The sequence below is a fragment of the Triturus cristatus genome, chromosome 3_1 (assembly GCF_964204655.1).
Source record: "Triturus cristatus chromosome 3_1, aTriCri1.1, whole genome shotgun sequence".
In the NCBI taxonomy this organism is placed as follows: Eukaryota; Metazoa; Chordata; class Amphibia; order Caudata; family Salamandridae; genus Triturus; species Triturus cristatus.
The window spans coordinates 777668770-777686783 of NC_140583.1; the positions used below are offsets into that span (position 1 = coordinate 777668770).

Consider the following 18014-nt stretch of genomic DNA (forward strand, 5'->3'; position numbering starts at 1 on the left):
TGATTTACAAGGTTGAAAATAGTGAACAATCACATAAGGGCAGCTACTATACCGCCATAAGATGTATCCACACGAGCAATGTAGGCGATTCAATCGCTGCTAATGGAGAATAATCAGGCACTCCATAATATTAGCAACGAAGGCGCACGGGGAACGAATGCACTTGCCTCCAGTCTGAGTTGGTGTAGTGCACACGCATGCAGTGGGATATGCATGCACCATCTTTCTCACATATGTGGTTTATACAATCACCTGTCAACGATATAGATAAAAAAAACTCCATATAATGAGTGCCATGGATATTTGACGGGTGTTACAACAGAAACTGAAATACCGATGGGCAAGTATTAACAATGCCCACATATTTAAGTGCATGACATTGTTCTGCATTTTATTCACCAGAGAGGTGTTTATTTGATACCCTGATGAAAGCCCTGGACCTTGTTAGACCTTAAGAGTAGGGCAGAAACAGGTCGGTCAACAAAACATAAGGTCTCAGGACCAGAATAGTCCACATTACCCATTATCTTATAATCACCATATCCACTAATAAAGAGATACCTAGGAGAAGCCCCCTGGTCACCCTCGAGCCTTAGGTACTCCCTAAAATATGGTCGAGCCCACCCCGACCTTTAAGAGTCAGGGTGAGCCCGATGATTAAGCATTACACCATTAGTATGTGTGCGAGGGTTATATATAAAAAGGATTTATTCCTTCCACGCACCATTCATGCGGAGCCAGCATGGGTGTACCAGATAGCCCACCTACCCATGCCTTGTGTAGTATACACTACTTTCCCCGCAACCTTAGGAGGGATACTCTTGTGTAGTTTTGAGCTTAAAAGGGAGATGTGATCCCCCCCCACCCTCTTCAACAGTTGAAGAGACCTTTCAACTCTCTGGGTCCCACAGGTCGTTTCCTGTGAGTGCCCTGTTTTGTCTATCAAGTTTAAAGCCAATTCTTCGACATTGTAAGTGCAGTAATGCCATTAAGAGTATATGGTGCTGGGAGTTTGTCATTACAAACTCAACAGTACCATAATGGCTTTACTGAAAACAGAGACGTTTGGTGTCAAACTTCTCAGCACATTAAACCCACACGGATGCCGGTGTGGGATTTAATGAAAAATGCACAGAGGGCATCTTAGAGATGACCCCTGGAAAATGACCTAACACTAGTGTCCAGGCTGGGTGGCTGCCTCCCAGCTGCCACCACCAGACATGTTTAATGGACCCCTGGGTCGAGAGCCTGCTGCCATCGGGGGCCTGAAACGATGCACATCCTGGGACGAGGTGCCAAGCCTCCTCCACCAGGATGGGCAGGGTCCACAAAGGGGAGGCTTCAAAGGCTTGCCACCTTTGTGAGCTTCCCCAGGTCTTTTGCTGCCCCTAGCAACTGGTCTCCACCGGTTCTGACCCCCACTCTGGGCGGGACAACCGGCGGGAAAACAAAGTGAGGAAGGGAGGTGAAGCACAACTCAGTCCCCGCCACCCTGCAGGGGAAGGGGGTGAGGGGGGCAGGGGGGGGGGGGGGAGGAATACAGCCAACCAGCGTGAGGCATATGCCCCCCTCCCACTGGAGGGTGGCATAATAGGGGGGTGTACCCACCCCAAGGAAGGGACCCCTTCGTCCCAACCTTTTACTTACCTGCAACGCACCTAAATCTTGTATTTAGGGGCACCCCTGAACCTTGCCTCCTCAAACAAGCAACGACCAAGAAAAAAAAAGGACGAACAGCCGTGCGAAGCTAAGAAGGGGAGGATGCCCACTGGCTTGGACCCAGCCCTACCGGCCTGTCCCCATCTCGAACCTGCAGAAGCGAAACTCCGGTGTGTCCTGCAGCCAGAAAACCTCAAGAACCCCGAGGCCGTGCCCTGCCTTCCAAGGAAAAGACGGTCTCCCGTGAACACCAGATTTGTTCAGCCACAGACTGCAGCTCCGGCAAAATCTTGCCCATGTTCGAGTGGCCCAACACCACGAGGAGGTCTCCCCATCGATCCAGACCCGAGATCCAGTAATCCCTGGCCTGCCTCCAGTCGACGCCTGCACCCTGAATCCGGAAGGCCCCCCCAACCGCGACAAGGAGATAGTAAGAAGATCCGACCCTGAAAGACACCCCTGCACCCGACACCCCACGGCCGTGGGTGGCCCAACCAACAGTGTCTAGCCAACCCCCAGCATCCCAACTTACCGCTCCAAGTGGCGGTCGCTCCCAGAAGACCGTCATCCCCAAGTCTGCAGTGTTTGCAAACCAAAGACTCCCCCACTGAACGCAACAGGGCACCCGACGACAAACCAGCACCCTGCACCTGGCCGCCATAGTGCCGCGGAGGGTGTACCTTTGATGCCATCTTGAACCCCCATATGCCCTGAGCTTAAGTCCAGGAGGTAAATGGAGGGGAGGTGGGCTTGAGGGCTCGGATGGGTAGAGGTAAATGGAGGTGATGGTGTCTAAAGGTTTTAGGGGAGGGTATGGGTAAAGGTAGGCGAGTTGGACTTGAGGTTCAGGGGTGAGAAGAGGTAAAGAGGTGAGTGGGATTTGATTGGATGGTACGATATGGTACATACAGCCTGCCACTGTACGGTGTGGCCTTTCATTTTGAAGCATGTTATGGGGCTGTTAATGTATAGTACGGCCTGTTATTGTAGAATACGGTATGATATGGAGGTCGCTGTATTGTATAGTATGGCCTGTTGTTGCACAGTATGGTATGGTTTGTTTTACAATATGTTAACAGCTTTTATTGCATAGTACGGTATGTTGTGATAGGTCATGGCCTGTTATTGTATAGTATATTTGCAGTGTTATTGAGGAGTACAACCTATGAATTGCTAGCAGTATGCATATACATGCACTTAGGCAAGCGCTGACATCACCAGTTGGTACAATTTAAAAACATTAACTTATGATGGCGTTCCCAAATTGGGAAAGAATGGGGCATAACATGGAATGCGACCAAAAGGACCTTTTTTATGCATTCTTCACTCAAAAGGATTCTTATGCTGTGCACTGACTCAGTACTTTTGTATAGTATTTGTGCTTGAAATGTTAGGCTACTTGTGTCGAATAAAGAATAATAATAATAATCTGAGGCCACTGGAATTTAAAAACAATATACAGGTTTTTACAGTTCTTGGCATAGACTTGCACTTCCGAAAAACCACCCCATTGAACAACCAGAAATTGTTTTACAGAGTTTTCAGCTGACTGCTACCATATCTCCCAAGTCGTACTCACTTTTGTGGTCTGCAGGTCCCCGATATTCAACTTCAAGGCCCCAATTGCGGTTTTACAAAGAATGACAGCCTCATCGCTGCTTTTCACCTTAAAATAAAAAAAAATGCTAAGTGACAAAAGGCACGCAATTGTTCTCAGAATAAGTCCGTCTATGCCCACAAGACCACACAAGCTGCATCCATTAATTGAGACAGGGCAAATATAAGACAAGAGGTGCAGCCGTCAAAAGGTAATAAATAAATAAAAATGGTGTATGGCTAAAGTGAATATGCTGGCATTACAAATAACAGATAAAAATAACATTTTACATTTTCCTCTTTAAAAGCCTATGTTTGCTGTTGTGCTGATATCATCTGCAAATTGGATGATTTGAGACTCACAAGATAACCTACCATGTCAAAAAACATACACTTAGACAGAAATATGCTCAGAAAGTTATTTGATGTCCCCTGTGTCTCAAAAACTAATTTTGTACCGCAATACCCACACTCATAAAACCTATTCTAATCACAGCAACATAAACAGCATTTTACTTTCAATAATGCTCTATTTCACTATCAGCATCGTCCCTTGCAATATATGGCCATCCCTTCTTTTGAGAATTCAGATATGAAAATCTTTGTTTTGCCCCCCCTCACATACACATTTGTGATCTTGGCTTTAAGGTGGTGCTCATCATCATTCATTTGATGTAGGAACACCAGCTCTTTTCTACAAAGGAACCACAAAAATATTTTATTTCCTTCTCGTCATTTCATTGGAGAGTTACACTTAAAGATTCACAGAAAAAATAAAAATCATTTGAAGTGAACAAATTTAGTATTTGAAGAGAGCATTATAAATTTGATTATTCCATCCTTTCCTAGATCCTAAAAGTATAAATTGTATTGATGTCCTCCTTCTGGGGTCATGCACTATGCACTCACAGCTTTTATTAACTACTAATATACAAGCAAAAGGCTGTTTTAAACAGAATGTCTACCTGTGGACATACAGTAACAAAATTTAGCTATTTCAAACTCATCGCTGGTCCGATGCTTTGGTAATAACAGTGTATGTGTTAACAGACTCTGGCCACAACGCCTCCTTTTCAGAAGCTCACAATGAAGGGAAAGCCAAGGAGATGTTAAGCAGCACAAATAAGGGCAATGAGCATAGCCTACCTACTAAGAGAGTTAAAAGAAGACACCCAGAGGATATCTGACATGAACCACATTCATTCATATGCATCTATATGGAATCTAACGTGAACAACCTACATGCACAGGTCTATAAAACGGGTGGAAAACTTGAAAATGCCCCTACACACAACCACAAACTCCATACAAATGCAAACACACCATTAGCATATAGATTTAAAAAAATACAAAGTTAACAATAGGTCTCTGTTCTCAAGAATAGAACTTAAAACTAACTTTTTCACGAGTCTTTTCCAGAAAGGTGAGGGCCACTGTAGGGTCTAGATTGAAAAAAAGAGAGAAGAAACATGTTCAACAAATCTCTACAGCACAGTTTATTTTCTTGAAAAATTGACCACCATTATTCAGCACTACGTAAAGCGCAACCTGAATTTCTTCTACAAGATGAGGTGGCAAGTTGAGGCAACACCAGACACTAAACTATAAGTAGGTTGGGAGGTGTGTGTGAGAGAAGGAAAGAGAAAGAGAAAGTTAGAGACGCAATAAGAGAAAGAGAGAAGATTCTGTTCCAGGGGTGAGCATGTCTCTAGGGAGAGGTCAAGCAGGGGCCACATCAATAAAGAAATAACTGCATACAGAGTGCAGAGTGCACATAGGTTCAGGACTGGTGTAGCAGTTTAAAGACCAAGGGCACACAGCAATACATTACACAATATTTCAATCAAATGGTTCCTATGTGTTAGAACAGCAACTACTGCTCTAATAATAGGTCACAAAAAATAATCAAAGGAAGACATTTTTGTCACAGTCCACGGACTCACCGGTCATCTGTCGCACCACATGGAGAATGATTTCAACCAGCGACAGAGGATTCACCCTGTTATGCAGAAAAAGTTAATGTAATTCAATAATTTTAACAATTAACTCTTAAAGCTATGCCCATATACATAGCAGCGACTTCCTTACCTGTGCTCAAAATCATTGATAAAATTCTCATACAACTGTAAAATAAAGAGGAGAAAGGTCAGTTCATGATTCTTCTACAGAGAAACACAAAACATTACTTATGAGTTTCTCTCCATGTGGAGCTGCAGAACACAGTATGTAGGCAACCTGAGGCATGCGCAGCTTCCCGGGCCACAAATAATTTGTACCACAATGACAGCAGGAGAAATTTTTCATCCTGTATTCCCCCATTTTATGGAAGCCACAGTTTACAGAAATTGGCAATAGCAAAGAACTTGGATAGTTCCTGATATTCTTATTATGAAAGCAACTGCTGATACACAATCACAAAGCACATTTAATGCAAGAGCTAAAATACAACACATTATGCACAAAAGTACAAGATGCTACAAAGCTCACAAAGTAGGCACCATAGATGAAAGATGTTTTAGACACACAAACCATGCACAGATGAAAGATGTTGCACAGATCATCTACACAGGAAGAACATACAGAAGATACAACAATTGGCCACTTTTATTTTTTTTTAAAGCAAAGTGCCAAGGAACAGTGAAGCCCTTTACATACAGCATTTTTATTGTAGCCGGTGCATTTCAAAATATGATGTGCTGCTCAAAGTAAATGATGATGATGTTTTATTTGACATGAAACAAAATGTGCTAGGAAATGTGAGGAAACATAATTAAGATTGTACTAGACCATGGGTACTCACAAAACATTTGCCAGGGGCCGCAAAGTTTGGTCTACGGTGTGACTGAGGGCTGCCCCGATACCAGCAGGGGGTGTAAAGTGGGTGTGGGGGAAGCAAAGCATGTATATCTAGTGGCTGTCTTTACAAATGAAGGTGTTCCTTAAGTTAAGGGCCTAGTTACTTCCTTTCCCTAACAGCAATTAATCGTTAAATAAGTGTTTGCTGAATTTTTATATTTTTTTCCATGTTAGTGCTGAGTGGAGTAAACAGCAGCCCAGCGCTGCTGCTGCCCAGGGGGCCCCATGTAAAAGTCACTACAGTACACCACAAGGATAGCTTTTTATGCTATATTATACATATTTACAATCGCAAAATGAATAAAAGTTTCCAAAAAACAAATTACGTTTGGTCAAGGGCTAAAACTGGAATAACTGCGAAGGTTTCCAAGGTCTGCAACATAAAACACTAGACTACATCTCATTCCTAATCACCATGCAATATTCTACACAAAGAACCAAAGTACATTAGATTAAGAATACTACAAAAAAAAATTTAAAATGCATTTTTATTGGCATTTCGTATATAATAGTGCATGATAAATAATTACAAGTGTATCTTCCATATCCCTATCGGTTATAACAGTAGAAGGCATCGTTCCGAGTCATTTACTCAAGTCGTTTTACCCTTGGAGGGTTCGAGTTAAGGGCAGAATTCTTGTTTTCCAGTCTAGGATAGATATAGATATATATGTTCAAACAAAACGCCCTCTTTTTGAAAACGCAGCAGATTAGTTAAGATAAGTAATTACTGCTTTTTACTAGTTGGAGGCCCACTAAGGGTAATGTACTATTGCTTATTGCACGATATTGAGCAGACTCTACTATGGAACTACTTACTGCAATGCACTATTTTTCCCAGCAGGCAACACAAGCTTACTCACCTGGAACCTACTTAAGAAGAACTGCATGCATGGAAATATGTCTTTCAGCACACTGCGAACATCGTGGCAGGCTGTGAACAAGGAACCATGCTCCGAAACGCGTCTGGCGAGATGAAACATCCACGAATAAAAAGCTGGCTGATCTTAACTAATCTGCTGTGGAGTGCGTTTTCAAAATGAGGGCGTACTGGTTGAATAGATATATATATATATATATATATACACACATATACATATACATATATACACACACACACACTACCCCCACACACACAGCACCCTCCCTCCCCCCCCTACACGAGTCCAACGAGATGAGATTAAGGAAAGGGAGTACCTTAAAATCTGGTAGTGATAGTGTGCATACACAAAAAATATTTTTAAAATAACGAATGATGCTGTTCATTGATAGAGTCAGACCGGAACATTTTCAATAGACCTGTGAGCCTGCAATACTTCTAGATTGTGGATACTGTGAAGAATCGAAACAGGACTTACAGAGCTATACCAAGTAGAGAAGCACGTAAGGGAAAGATTAAGTATTTTGCCTCCACCATTAATTCTGATAGTCAGGATCCAGTACATTCACATGAAAATATATTCCTCAAAGGGGTCTGAGAAAGTTAGTCGAGTCAAGTCACAGTGAAGCCCACCTTTCACCAACTGAAAAACTAAGGAAGCTCACCCATTTCCCTCGTTGTTACATGTACAACACAGGCTTTTACACCAAGGACTCCTTAAAAAACTTGCAAATTTAAGACTAAAGTAAGCCCAATTTTCACAATTATCAATATGATTCATCCTCAACCCATATAAAAAACCTACGGTGATGTCAGTCAATGAAAGCTTAAGTAAAGACTTGACAGACCCATCAACCCACAGTAGAAATAATGATTCTGATATACAAAGTGTCATATTCCTTGAGGACGACCAGAACCTTCCGTCTGCATGCCACCATAAAGATTGGCAACAGGTAATTTTGTTTGCGATGACCAGATACCCCTTTGCTTTATTCAAGAACTACCATGGGACATAGAGGTGAATTGAGTGTATGTCGTAGAGAAAACAATATTAAAGGTCACTGTATTGGTCAACTGTTTCATCCTACTATCACTCTGATACTCACCTTGATAAGTCCATCTCCTTTGGCAAAGTGTGGGTCCTGCACAAACTCCAGCAGCAGCAGAGTCAGCTGGTGCCACAGTCTGCAACGGTAAGAAGCAACAGTGAGTTCACAGCAAACAGTGAGGACCTTAGCAAACAGTGAGCAGACAGTCATCCGGAATGACCTCAGCAAGCTCCATAAACAGCAAGCACAAAGCAACATGAGGACCTGAGCAAACAAATTAGCACAAAGCAATCACTGGCGAACTTACTTGATCATAACAGGGTGCAAAATGGCTAAAGTAATACCCAGGAAACATTGTTTGCGTTCGAAGGACATACCCAGGAAACATTGTTTGCGTTCGAAGGACAAAGGGTCATCCTGCCTATATTTTAGTCTGTACAAGTAACAAATCTGAGACTCTTTTCTATGAGCTTCTACCTGCCTTCCCTTACATAACAAATTCATAACATACAGTGATAATAGAACAGAACTACTTTCCTAACACTAAAAACTGATTGACTTTACCTCTATGTTTAGCTGGAAAACTGAAGGCAAAATTAGCCTATAAACAGGGCTTTTTCTGCATCAGACAGACACTAACCACGACCTCCTTTCTTTAAGTTTGCATAAATTGATGAAAAACAGGCCTGTTTGGTTCCAGCAGAAGCTTTAGTGAAACAACAGCCACTAAAGTGGTTTTAGATCTCTCGGAAATATATCCCCACAGAACATAAATCTTTAAATGTCATGGAAAGAGATTTTGCATGCGAAATTAGTTAACCATTCAGACAGAAATGGGCAGCTGCAATGACACCGTTACAGCAATAAATCAGTTTATCCTGATAACCACAGTTTTGCCACTTAAAGGGAGCATGCCTTAAATGTACTTCCTCCAGTTAATAACAAGCATTTGCAATGAAATAGGTCTCGCAGTTACGCGAGTCTAAGCTATTGGCATTGTAAATTACAATGCCTTTGATTTATGTTTTTAAAAAGAAAACAAAAATAAAAGGCAGTTATTTGCAATGCCAATAGCTCAAACTCATGTCAATGCGAGACCTATTGCATTGTAAATGCTTGTTGTTTAAATGTGTTGAAGCAGTTATCAGGAGATGCTACGCCAAACATCAGCTACAAGAGTAGGACTATACAAGCAAACCTAATGATTCAAAATACCACTCGTGAAATGATCATCAGATGCAAGGTAACGAAGGATCCAATAAATAATCTAGTGTTAGGAGTTGTGATCATCACACTCACTCTCTTGTTAAATGTGTACAGGCATCTCCTTGCTGCCCCCAACTGAGTTAACAATCCGACTCTTCGGACCATATGACAAACAATTTATCTGGGGCCAAATCTAAGCTTCCATGCCCCAGGTAATTACTTACTAGATCCCATAATTCAATGGCGCGGCACTAGATGGAGAAAAATTGGATTCTGCTGCTATGCAAGAATAGCTTATGTTTGTGAGTTTCTGCCCTTGTCAATTCTTCCCTCTGTTACATTGAGCCCAAGTCCAATATGACTCTGCCATCACTAATGGATCTGCACCAGGAACCTCAACAGAATGAATTCTACACATTTATTTAAATTAGCATTAGGGAAGTTCCATAATTCTTCAGTTGTCAAGAGTGAAGCCTCATTAACAGACAATTTTTGTCTACTATGGTAGCCTCCACCTCTTGCTCAGTATTTCACCACAGTGCAGACATGAGCCGCAGCTTAAACTGCAGTCAGATCACTACCCCCAGCAGTATTATGAAGATCCTGAAATACATCTGAAAATAAATTCTCCTTAAATTAAGTTTGCTAGGCGGGTCAGCTGTTTCCGTTCCTACAGCACCGACCCACTGATTTGTAAGAGAGCTCCATTATCTGCCTGGCACAAAGGACTGGTTTTCCTTGAGAGGCGCAGAGTTTAGACAAGTGAAGGTCAAGGCTGAACAAATTCCCAGGACCAAAAACAAGTTTCCCGTGAACATTCAGTTAAACTTGACCACATGCTGCCTCTTCCCTCTCAACTTCCACTGCATATCTCTGATGTTCAAATCAAAGTGGACATCATAAGGAGTGAGGAATTTAGAGTATTTTAAAATCATTGTTGCATTTCCTGTATTCCTTATTAGACAATGGTGTTCAGAGTGTCTCCGATATTTCTGTACTTCTATGTATACCTCATTTGGGTGGACAATTGATGGTCAGAGTTAAAATTAACCTGCAGCTACCTCTTTATACAGCTACATTCTTCCCAACGCAGTGTTCCGCGTAGTACACAACCTTTGCACATCTATGCACGAATGTGGACTTTAAGCACTTCTGAGCTACCACTGTTATTCTCTGTGTTCATCAACTAAGTGAAAATCACATAGGGTGCGGTTTGTAGCTATTTTTTCTTGATGGACCTTACCGAGGGTGGTGTACGAGTAATCAACCTGCCAGACATCTTCAATCCCTTCTCCAGTTACCCAGCAGGAAGAGACAGGAGTCTCAGGCCTACCCACATCTATCCAAGTATCAACTGGGTAGATCAAATAAATGTGCTTGATTTCTCTTATTCATGACTACCATAAACCAAAGGTCAGGCTGTTTGAACTCTTTTTACTGAACCAAGAGGCAAGTACATTTCTTATCCAGGGACAGTGCTCGTTTGACGTTCTAGAATGTCTACAGGCCTGCAGCCTTTAAAACCCAACCCTAGTTGTTACCTCTTCTGGGTATGTCTGTTTTCAAAGTTCAAGTGAGGAACTGAACCAGGCCATGGATGAAAGCATGGAAATACTATGTCGAAAGTTGTCATTTCTGTATAAAATAATCCTTGCATTTTCTTAGGCAACTTCCATTTTGATAATCAGGCATTATGACGGCCTCTGCCTAATCTTGCTTTCTGTCATAAATCTAAGCGGCTCCATTCCAACTCTATATATGCAGTCAGACGTGTTGATTTTAGGCAATAGTACCATTTATGAAACTTTTTGGGAGCCCACACTTATAATACAAAAGGTGAAAGAACAATATCCCAGAAGTCAGTGTGCTACTTACCAACAAGCCTAGCCTGAATGAAGGTGGCAGATTTAACACGGGATAACTTGGCAGAACTGTAGGCATAAAACATGGGGAAACTTGGCAGTACTGAGGTCACGTGCCAGTGTCCTCTCCGAAAGACATACAGGATTGGAACAAATGAAATGGAGACAAGAACGAGGAATAACTTGGTCCCATGCCAGATTACCTGTATAGCCAACCCAACACCAGCGCTGAATTGCATGATGAAAAGTAAATATGAAATAGTTTTAACAAATTTTAAAAAACGGAGCTAATATAAGCATTTTACTCCAAGAAACCATGGTTTAGCATATCTGACAAGCTGTAGTGCTTTGCCATCCAGCACTTACGTATGTGTGCATGTAACTGGTGCGTCTGCCAGAATAGCATTCCATATGGCAACCATTTTAGTAGAGGCAATACACCCTAGTCTGCCTCTTCCAGCTAAACGTGCTGCGTTGCTCTGATAATCATAAGCAAGTCATGCAGCATTGGGCAAGCCATACTGTTTATTACCATTTTTTGTTTCAATATGTTTACGTTTTTTAACTTAAGTATACTCTAACAACTGCATTAAATTTGCCACAACAAATCAATTAAACCCCCGAAAAGCATGGCCTGCATCCACGAACTCAGCAACACATTGTGCCACGAGAACTCGATTTTGCAGATGAAGTAAATGAACCGAGACAACATTCACAAAACCGTTCATGACTGCCCTTAGGGTTGCAGTGCCTCATCCAGGTCTCTTAAATGTACCACCTGTCCTAAGTTCAACAAAACCTTTTCTTGCTTTTCCAATAACCTGGTCCCCCACTACCATCGTCTTGTTACGCCTACTCCGTTCCTTCTCTCTCCCTTAGCACCATAACATGTACGAGTATTTGCCAGGCTCCATAATGTGATTAACATATCAATCCGCCCTCACAGCCTCGGCACTTATACAATGATAAATTCCCAAACTGCCCCTGCTTACTTCGCGATACCACTATACTCCATTCAAATACATTTTCCGAATTCACGGTGCATCTTTCCCTTCACATGACCCTCACCAGAACACAGCACGGCATGCTGACGTTGCAGTGACCGGTGTTGTGTCTAGAAACTGTTAATCTTTCCCGAACACCCTGGCTTCTTCGGACACTATCACCCGACCCGTGTATCAGCGCAGCTCACCAGGGAGCCAAGATCCTGGCGCGAAAGGTGCGGTTGCCCCAAAGTCACTCCTGGCTCGTCGCCTGCCATGTTGCGTGAGAGGTGGTTAAGGAGTCCAACACAGCCACCTGAGACAGCAATGGGAAACAAAGGACCGCTCTCCTAGATTTGCCAGAAGATGCACGCTGGTCCAGCATCTTGGTATTGATAGCTTCTGTTGACACTGCACTGGAGGAAGGTAGTTTAGTCAGTGACGAAGAGAGCCCCAGTCAGGACCGGTTTTTACAAAGATCATCCAATGGGTGATGCAATGAATAGAAAGCCGCTTCCGCAGCCCCATGCGTACTGTATCTGCACAAACAAAGAGGAAGGACTAAACACAAGTGAGTTCCTCAGATAAACAAGCGCTGCCATGACGTTTTCGTACGGCTTTTTCTGCCGTGGCCTCGCCTGCTAAAAGGTTTCTTATCTTTATGTGTTTGGCCCAGTGGTCGAAGTGGGGAAAAAAAAGTAGGGGAACTGTGGGCGGAGACTCAGGGGGCGGGAATAAGCAGAGGATTGGATTAGTGGGCGGAGTCGGAGGTGTGGCTAGAAATTAGAAATAGCCAAACATACCAATTTTTGAAGTTTTGGCATTTCACTGACCAGTTACAGCTTATAACGTTTATTTAATTCAAAGACTCAATAAACATGTTTATTTGAGGTTTTGTTGTTTATATTTAATTCATTTATAATGTGGGACATGTTTCCAATCACAGAATATTCCAAATACGCTTATAAGTGGAATCATAAGCCATTTGTCTCCTAGCCATGCAGTTTCTTTCATCGGCACTTCTCCCTTTTTCTAACCATTTCTGAACATAAAATTCAGGTTTAAATTCTATGACAGGTGGCCCCACAATATTTATGAACATTATAGAAGACAGATGATTGATTGATATTCTGTTTCGCAGTGGTGTGAGCACATCATTCATTACACTAAAGCCCTGTTCACATTCAGCAGTTGAGGTACAAAAAGGTGTTTAAAATGTGCACTAATGGTTTCAGGCTTTCAGGGATGCAATTTTTATTTTGTTTGTGCTCTCTGAAACCAAGGATGTACTGCTAAGCTCCTAAAGAACTGTGCCCTATTGATGCTAACACAGCCTTTGTTCTGTTGCAGTCCTACACCAGCAAACTGCATCCGTTCAGCAGCATCTAATGCAGTTGTAGCAAAGGGCCCAGGTGAATCAGCCATTGATTCAAACACTAAAATCTGCATCTGTATTGAACGATCGGCCTAAATATGGTCATATCACGCCGCTGCAGCCTTCTGGATAGGTCACCCAATTCTGTGAGAGCATCATATAAAATGCCCATATTTTCACCAAACACCAGGGAGGTTAATAAATGGTTTAAACCAGCATATTTCCTCTGCTCAATGTCACTCCTCGTTGAGTCTTCGGAAGATTCCATGAAATGTTTACTAAGTGCTTTGTAGTTATTCCAAACAGCTCTCACAGATCTTTCACTTGAGGACACCCAACGTACATCTAGCACCTTCCCAATTGCCAGAAGTTTTTAAGAGTGAGTCATTATGCTGCACAGTTCTGCTGGTTTTGTTACTGGGGGCCGATTTCGCAGCATTGCTGCAAAACCAGTCCCCAGTTACAAAACCAGTCTCCTATGCAACACCTACCGCAACACCTCCAGTGCACACAGTAAGGCAATGCAGCAGTTTGTGCTGCGTTGCAGTACTCCATATCTATGAAGCCATTCAAAGAAATGCAAAGTGGTTTTACGTGGCTTTTAAAATAGGACTTCGAGCTTTGCATTGTGCATGTACCACATTTCAAGGTGCAAGCATGACGCAAGGCCCTTGAAAACATGCTCCTTAGTCTGGTTTGCATGCAAATCCTGCATTGCAAATCCCTGGTGAGTTGCATTAGTACTACTGGAACAAGGCCTATGAAGGCACCAATGCGTGAGGTGGACTGGCCTCAATGGTCCTGTGACCTCCGTGACAAAGCCGCTGGTGCTCTAGGGTGTGCTGCTTTGTAGACCTACCCGCAAGACTGGTGGTGAACTTTGGTATGGATTGATGTGGACAGGGCTTCAAGTTTACCCAACACTGGCCACCGGAAGGGTTCACCTGCTGGTGCTAAGAGACCAGGGCTTCTAAGGTCTAGTGGGGCCTTTTAAGGTCTATCATGGGTGCTCCCTCAGGAGTGGTCTGATGGACAAGGCATGAAGGCTGAACCAGGTTCCCCAGTTCCACATTCGGTAGCTCTGGCCATAATGCCACATCCTATCCCCACCGAACACCCTTCTGCCCCACTGAGTGAAACTCGTCTTCAGCTACAACCCAATTCTGCCCCATTATAAGCACCTGGATGTGACTCATTTCAAATTATGCCGTGCCTGAAAAAAAGTAACAACATTCTGGAAAAAGCAAACACTCATAGGGAATGCAGGATTATGTAAAGCATGCAAAATATAAGCAGGAACAACATGTTACCTTAACACTTTTACTCTCATTGTTCAGAAATCAATGAGTATTTTTTGTCTCAAACATTGAGGACATCAATATAGGGCTCCTCCTGTACACATGTGTTAAGCAGGGCTCAGAGACAAAGGAACTCTTCAAGAGAATCTGACCTGACTCACGGAAACCCACAAGGGCTCCTTCTTATCCACAAATTGTGCACTCTTGATTGTCAGTGCCAGGATGCATGTTAGGTGATAGTGCACTTTACAAGTGAGAAACAAATAAATAATTCTTATTCATGTCATTCAGCTAGCTGCTCAAATATAGTATAGCACATATGTATTCAAGTGTCCTGCAAAGAAGAATGAGTGCGAGTAAATAAATGTGGGTGTGAATGATTGAGTGCCTGAATGTAACTGAGCATGAGTGAAAGAGTGTATGTCGATGAAAGTGAGAGAAAATGAGTGAGAATGAGTCATGTACAGTAAGTGAAACTAAGTTAGAATGAGGTAATCAGAGTAGGAAAAAGTGGTGAGACTGAGTGAGAGGGAGAACGTGATACCGAATGTTGAGTGAGTGCAAGTGAGCAATTTTTTGTAAAATGGAAAGTGAATGAGAATGAATAATGGGGGTAGTGAGCCTGAGTGAGATAACATGTGAGCAAGCAGGACAAAACACAGGCCTTGGCAAAGTGGAGGTAAATATTTACTTATGGGAGGAACATATTGTGCATCTTGAAAAAAAATGTGGTCAACTCCTGGGGAGCATCAGGCTATGTTGTCTTTGCACAGTAATGGCTTTTGAGAGAATGTGTAAAAATGGGGTGTTGAAAATAAAATGCAGACCCTATAGTTTTGTTTTCAAAATTATCTTGGGAGTAGCAACACCCAGACTGCAAATCCTCCTGAAAAAAAGGCACCCTTACTCGCTTTGTGCGCTCTAGTTCAGCTCTAGCATTACGCTACACTACTCTCAAGCATCACAAGCCATGGTGAGAAACCCTCCTGAAAAAAACTTTCCTGTGGCCGGGCTTTGCTCCGTTGTTGCCCCCCCCTGTATTCCCCTGTTGCTGGGCTTTGTTTTCTCCCAGGGAGTGTCTCCTTGAGGCCGGGCTTTGCTCCGCCGACCGCCGACTTCATTTCCCAGCAGCCCCGCTGCTACAGAGGACGCGGATGACGCTGGTAACGAGTGCCAGGAGGCGAATAAAGATCGGGGCCGAGGCCCTTGTGAAACCCTCCTGAAAAAACTTTGCTGTGGCCGGGCTTTGCTCCGTTGTCCCCCCCCCCCTGTGTTCCCCTGTTGCTGGGCTGTGTTTTCTCCCAGCGAGTGTCTCCTTTTGGCCGGGCTTTGCTCCGCCGACCGCCGACACCGGACTTCATTTCCCAGCAGCTCCGCTGCTACCGAGGACGCAGACGACGCTGGTAACGAGCGCCAGGAGGCGAATAAAGATCGGGGCAGACGCGCGCGGGACACGCCGGGAGAAGCCCGGGACACGCCGGGAGAAGCCCGGGACAAGGGCGGGACCGTCTGTGGCCGTCAGAGGCCAGACTGGGCCAGCCCCTTGACACTTCTAGTAGGACTGAGGACATAAAACCATCGCTAAGTGAGCCGTAATGAATTTATATATTTGATTAGTTGTCCAGTGATTTTATTGCATCAACTAAAGTGTGACTATAGTGTGGTAGGACATTTGTCTGTGTGATAGTAACTATTTATTTGCTACATGGCCAAATCCATTGTTAATCCCAAAGGGGGGGATGGGACCTTGGACGCCTATCTTAAACGGGCAGAAACAGCTGTGGCCAAGGAGATAGAACTTGTAGAGAGGAGGTTATCACTTGATCCATTTGGTCACAAACCGATTCACATATCAACAGTAGAATCAATAGGAGGTATCCAGGCTCCCATAAAACTCCTACAAAGTCCAATTACACTTTCCAATGATCTTTTAACACCTGTGACACACACACAACAAATACCTCCTGTCCACTTATTCCTAGTCTCCCCCCTTCCCCTCCTAACACACGTACTAGGCAGTCACGGGTTGAGCTGGACACCAGTGCCAAAGATCTGCTGGGGAAGCGGAAGGCGAATAGTGCCGCAAAGGGTAGCAGGCTAAATGCAAAACAAGCTAGGAAAAAGAATTCCACACTTGCCCTGCGTTGCCAAACAGAAAGCCTAACGACTCAGGTAAATCACCCCAAGACCTATGAAGGGGGTAATACAACAACATCTGTAACAGATAACCTCATGGAGGGTAACAAAATGTCAGAATTTATAGGGAATTTGGAGGAGCGCCTTAAGGCACTCATTAACCCTATGATGGAAAAACTTTATTCAATTGATTGTAGATTAAAAGCCCTAGAAAGACACGTATCAAACCAACAGGGGCCCACGATTGAGATCAAACCGATAGTAGCATGTTCTGCTAGTGCCCCCACTCATATACCAACAGCCACTAGCTTAGCTATTGGCTCGAGTGAACCTAGAGAACCTGCAGCCGCCCAGACGACACAACTATCAAACATCTTAACTTCAGCTAGTGGAGTTAAGCTTGGTTGTGGAGGCTCTAGGGGTAGCTTACATCATATAGATCAAATTCCCCAAAAAGAAACAAGACTCCATATTCCCCCAGAGGCGTGCCCTTATTCCATTATTTCGGCTAATGTCCCTAAAACACTGGATGGTAAAGAGGAACACTGGTATACACTTACAAACAAAGCACTCCACTTTTTGAACAACAGAACAGTGTTAGGTGAACATCTCTTTAACAATTTTAAGATGGTAAGAAGGGTATGGAGGGAGATTGTGTTGTGGTGAACTTTGCCTCCCCCAAATAGGTAGATCATATTCTGAGGCAGGCAGGATCACCGAGCATACATCAAGATTGTATCAATATACTACCATTGGGGTATTTTTATCCACCTAGCATAACTGCCGCCACTAGAAGGAGAGACCATGCCCTTCGGGTTGACCCTTATATTAGTTTTACACCAGTAAGTAACAGATTCGAGGCTCTGAGTTCACTAGACATTAATGACTGACTCTCACACGGACAAGATCAGGACCCACGAGGAACCAATATGGTTAGCCCCTATAGAGCGAGTCTCGCTTCTGGAATAGGTCCACACGAAATAATTCCCCCTGCACTAATAGACACAGTGCAGACAAGTGGACTAATCAATATCAATAGTCCTGTGCAAGAGGTTTTTCAACTAGGGGGGAAAAGCCAGCGGAGGCCTACAGGATGTTGAATTACATGGTACCC

At 43.4% G+C, this 18014-nt stretch overlaps 1 protein-coding gene across 1 annotated transcript in view; it reads right to left on the reverse strand.

Annotated features, from left to right (window-relative positions):
• PSMD13 (proteasome 26S subunit, non-ATPase 13) overlaps positions 1-18014 on the reverse strand; it is a 121230-nt gene that overhangs the window by 71035 nt on the left and 32181 nt on the right. The window contains exons 2-6 of the mRNA XM_085644961.1: positions 8098-8176; positions 5344-5378; positions 5199-5254; positions 4654-4697; positions 3239-3325 (exon numbers count right to left, since the gene is read on the reverse strand). Coding sequence (XP_085501087.1) covers positions 3239-3325; positions 4654-4697; positions 5199-5254; positions 5344-5378; positions 8098-8176 — 301 coding nt within the window. The remainder of the gene's footprint in view (positions 1-3238; positions 3326-4653; positions 4698-5198; positions 5255-5343; positions 5379-8097; positions 8177-18014) is intronic.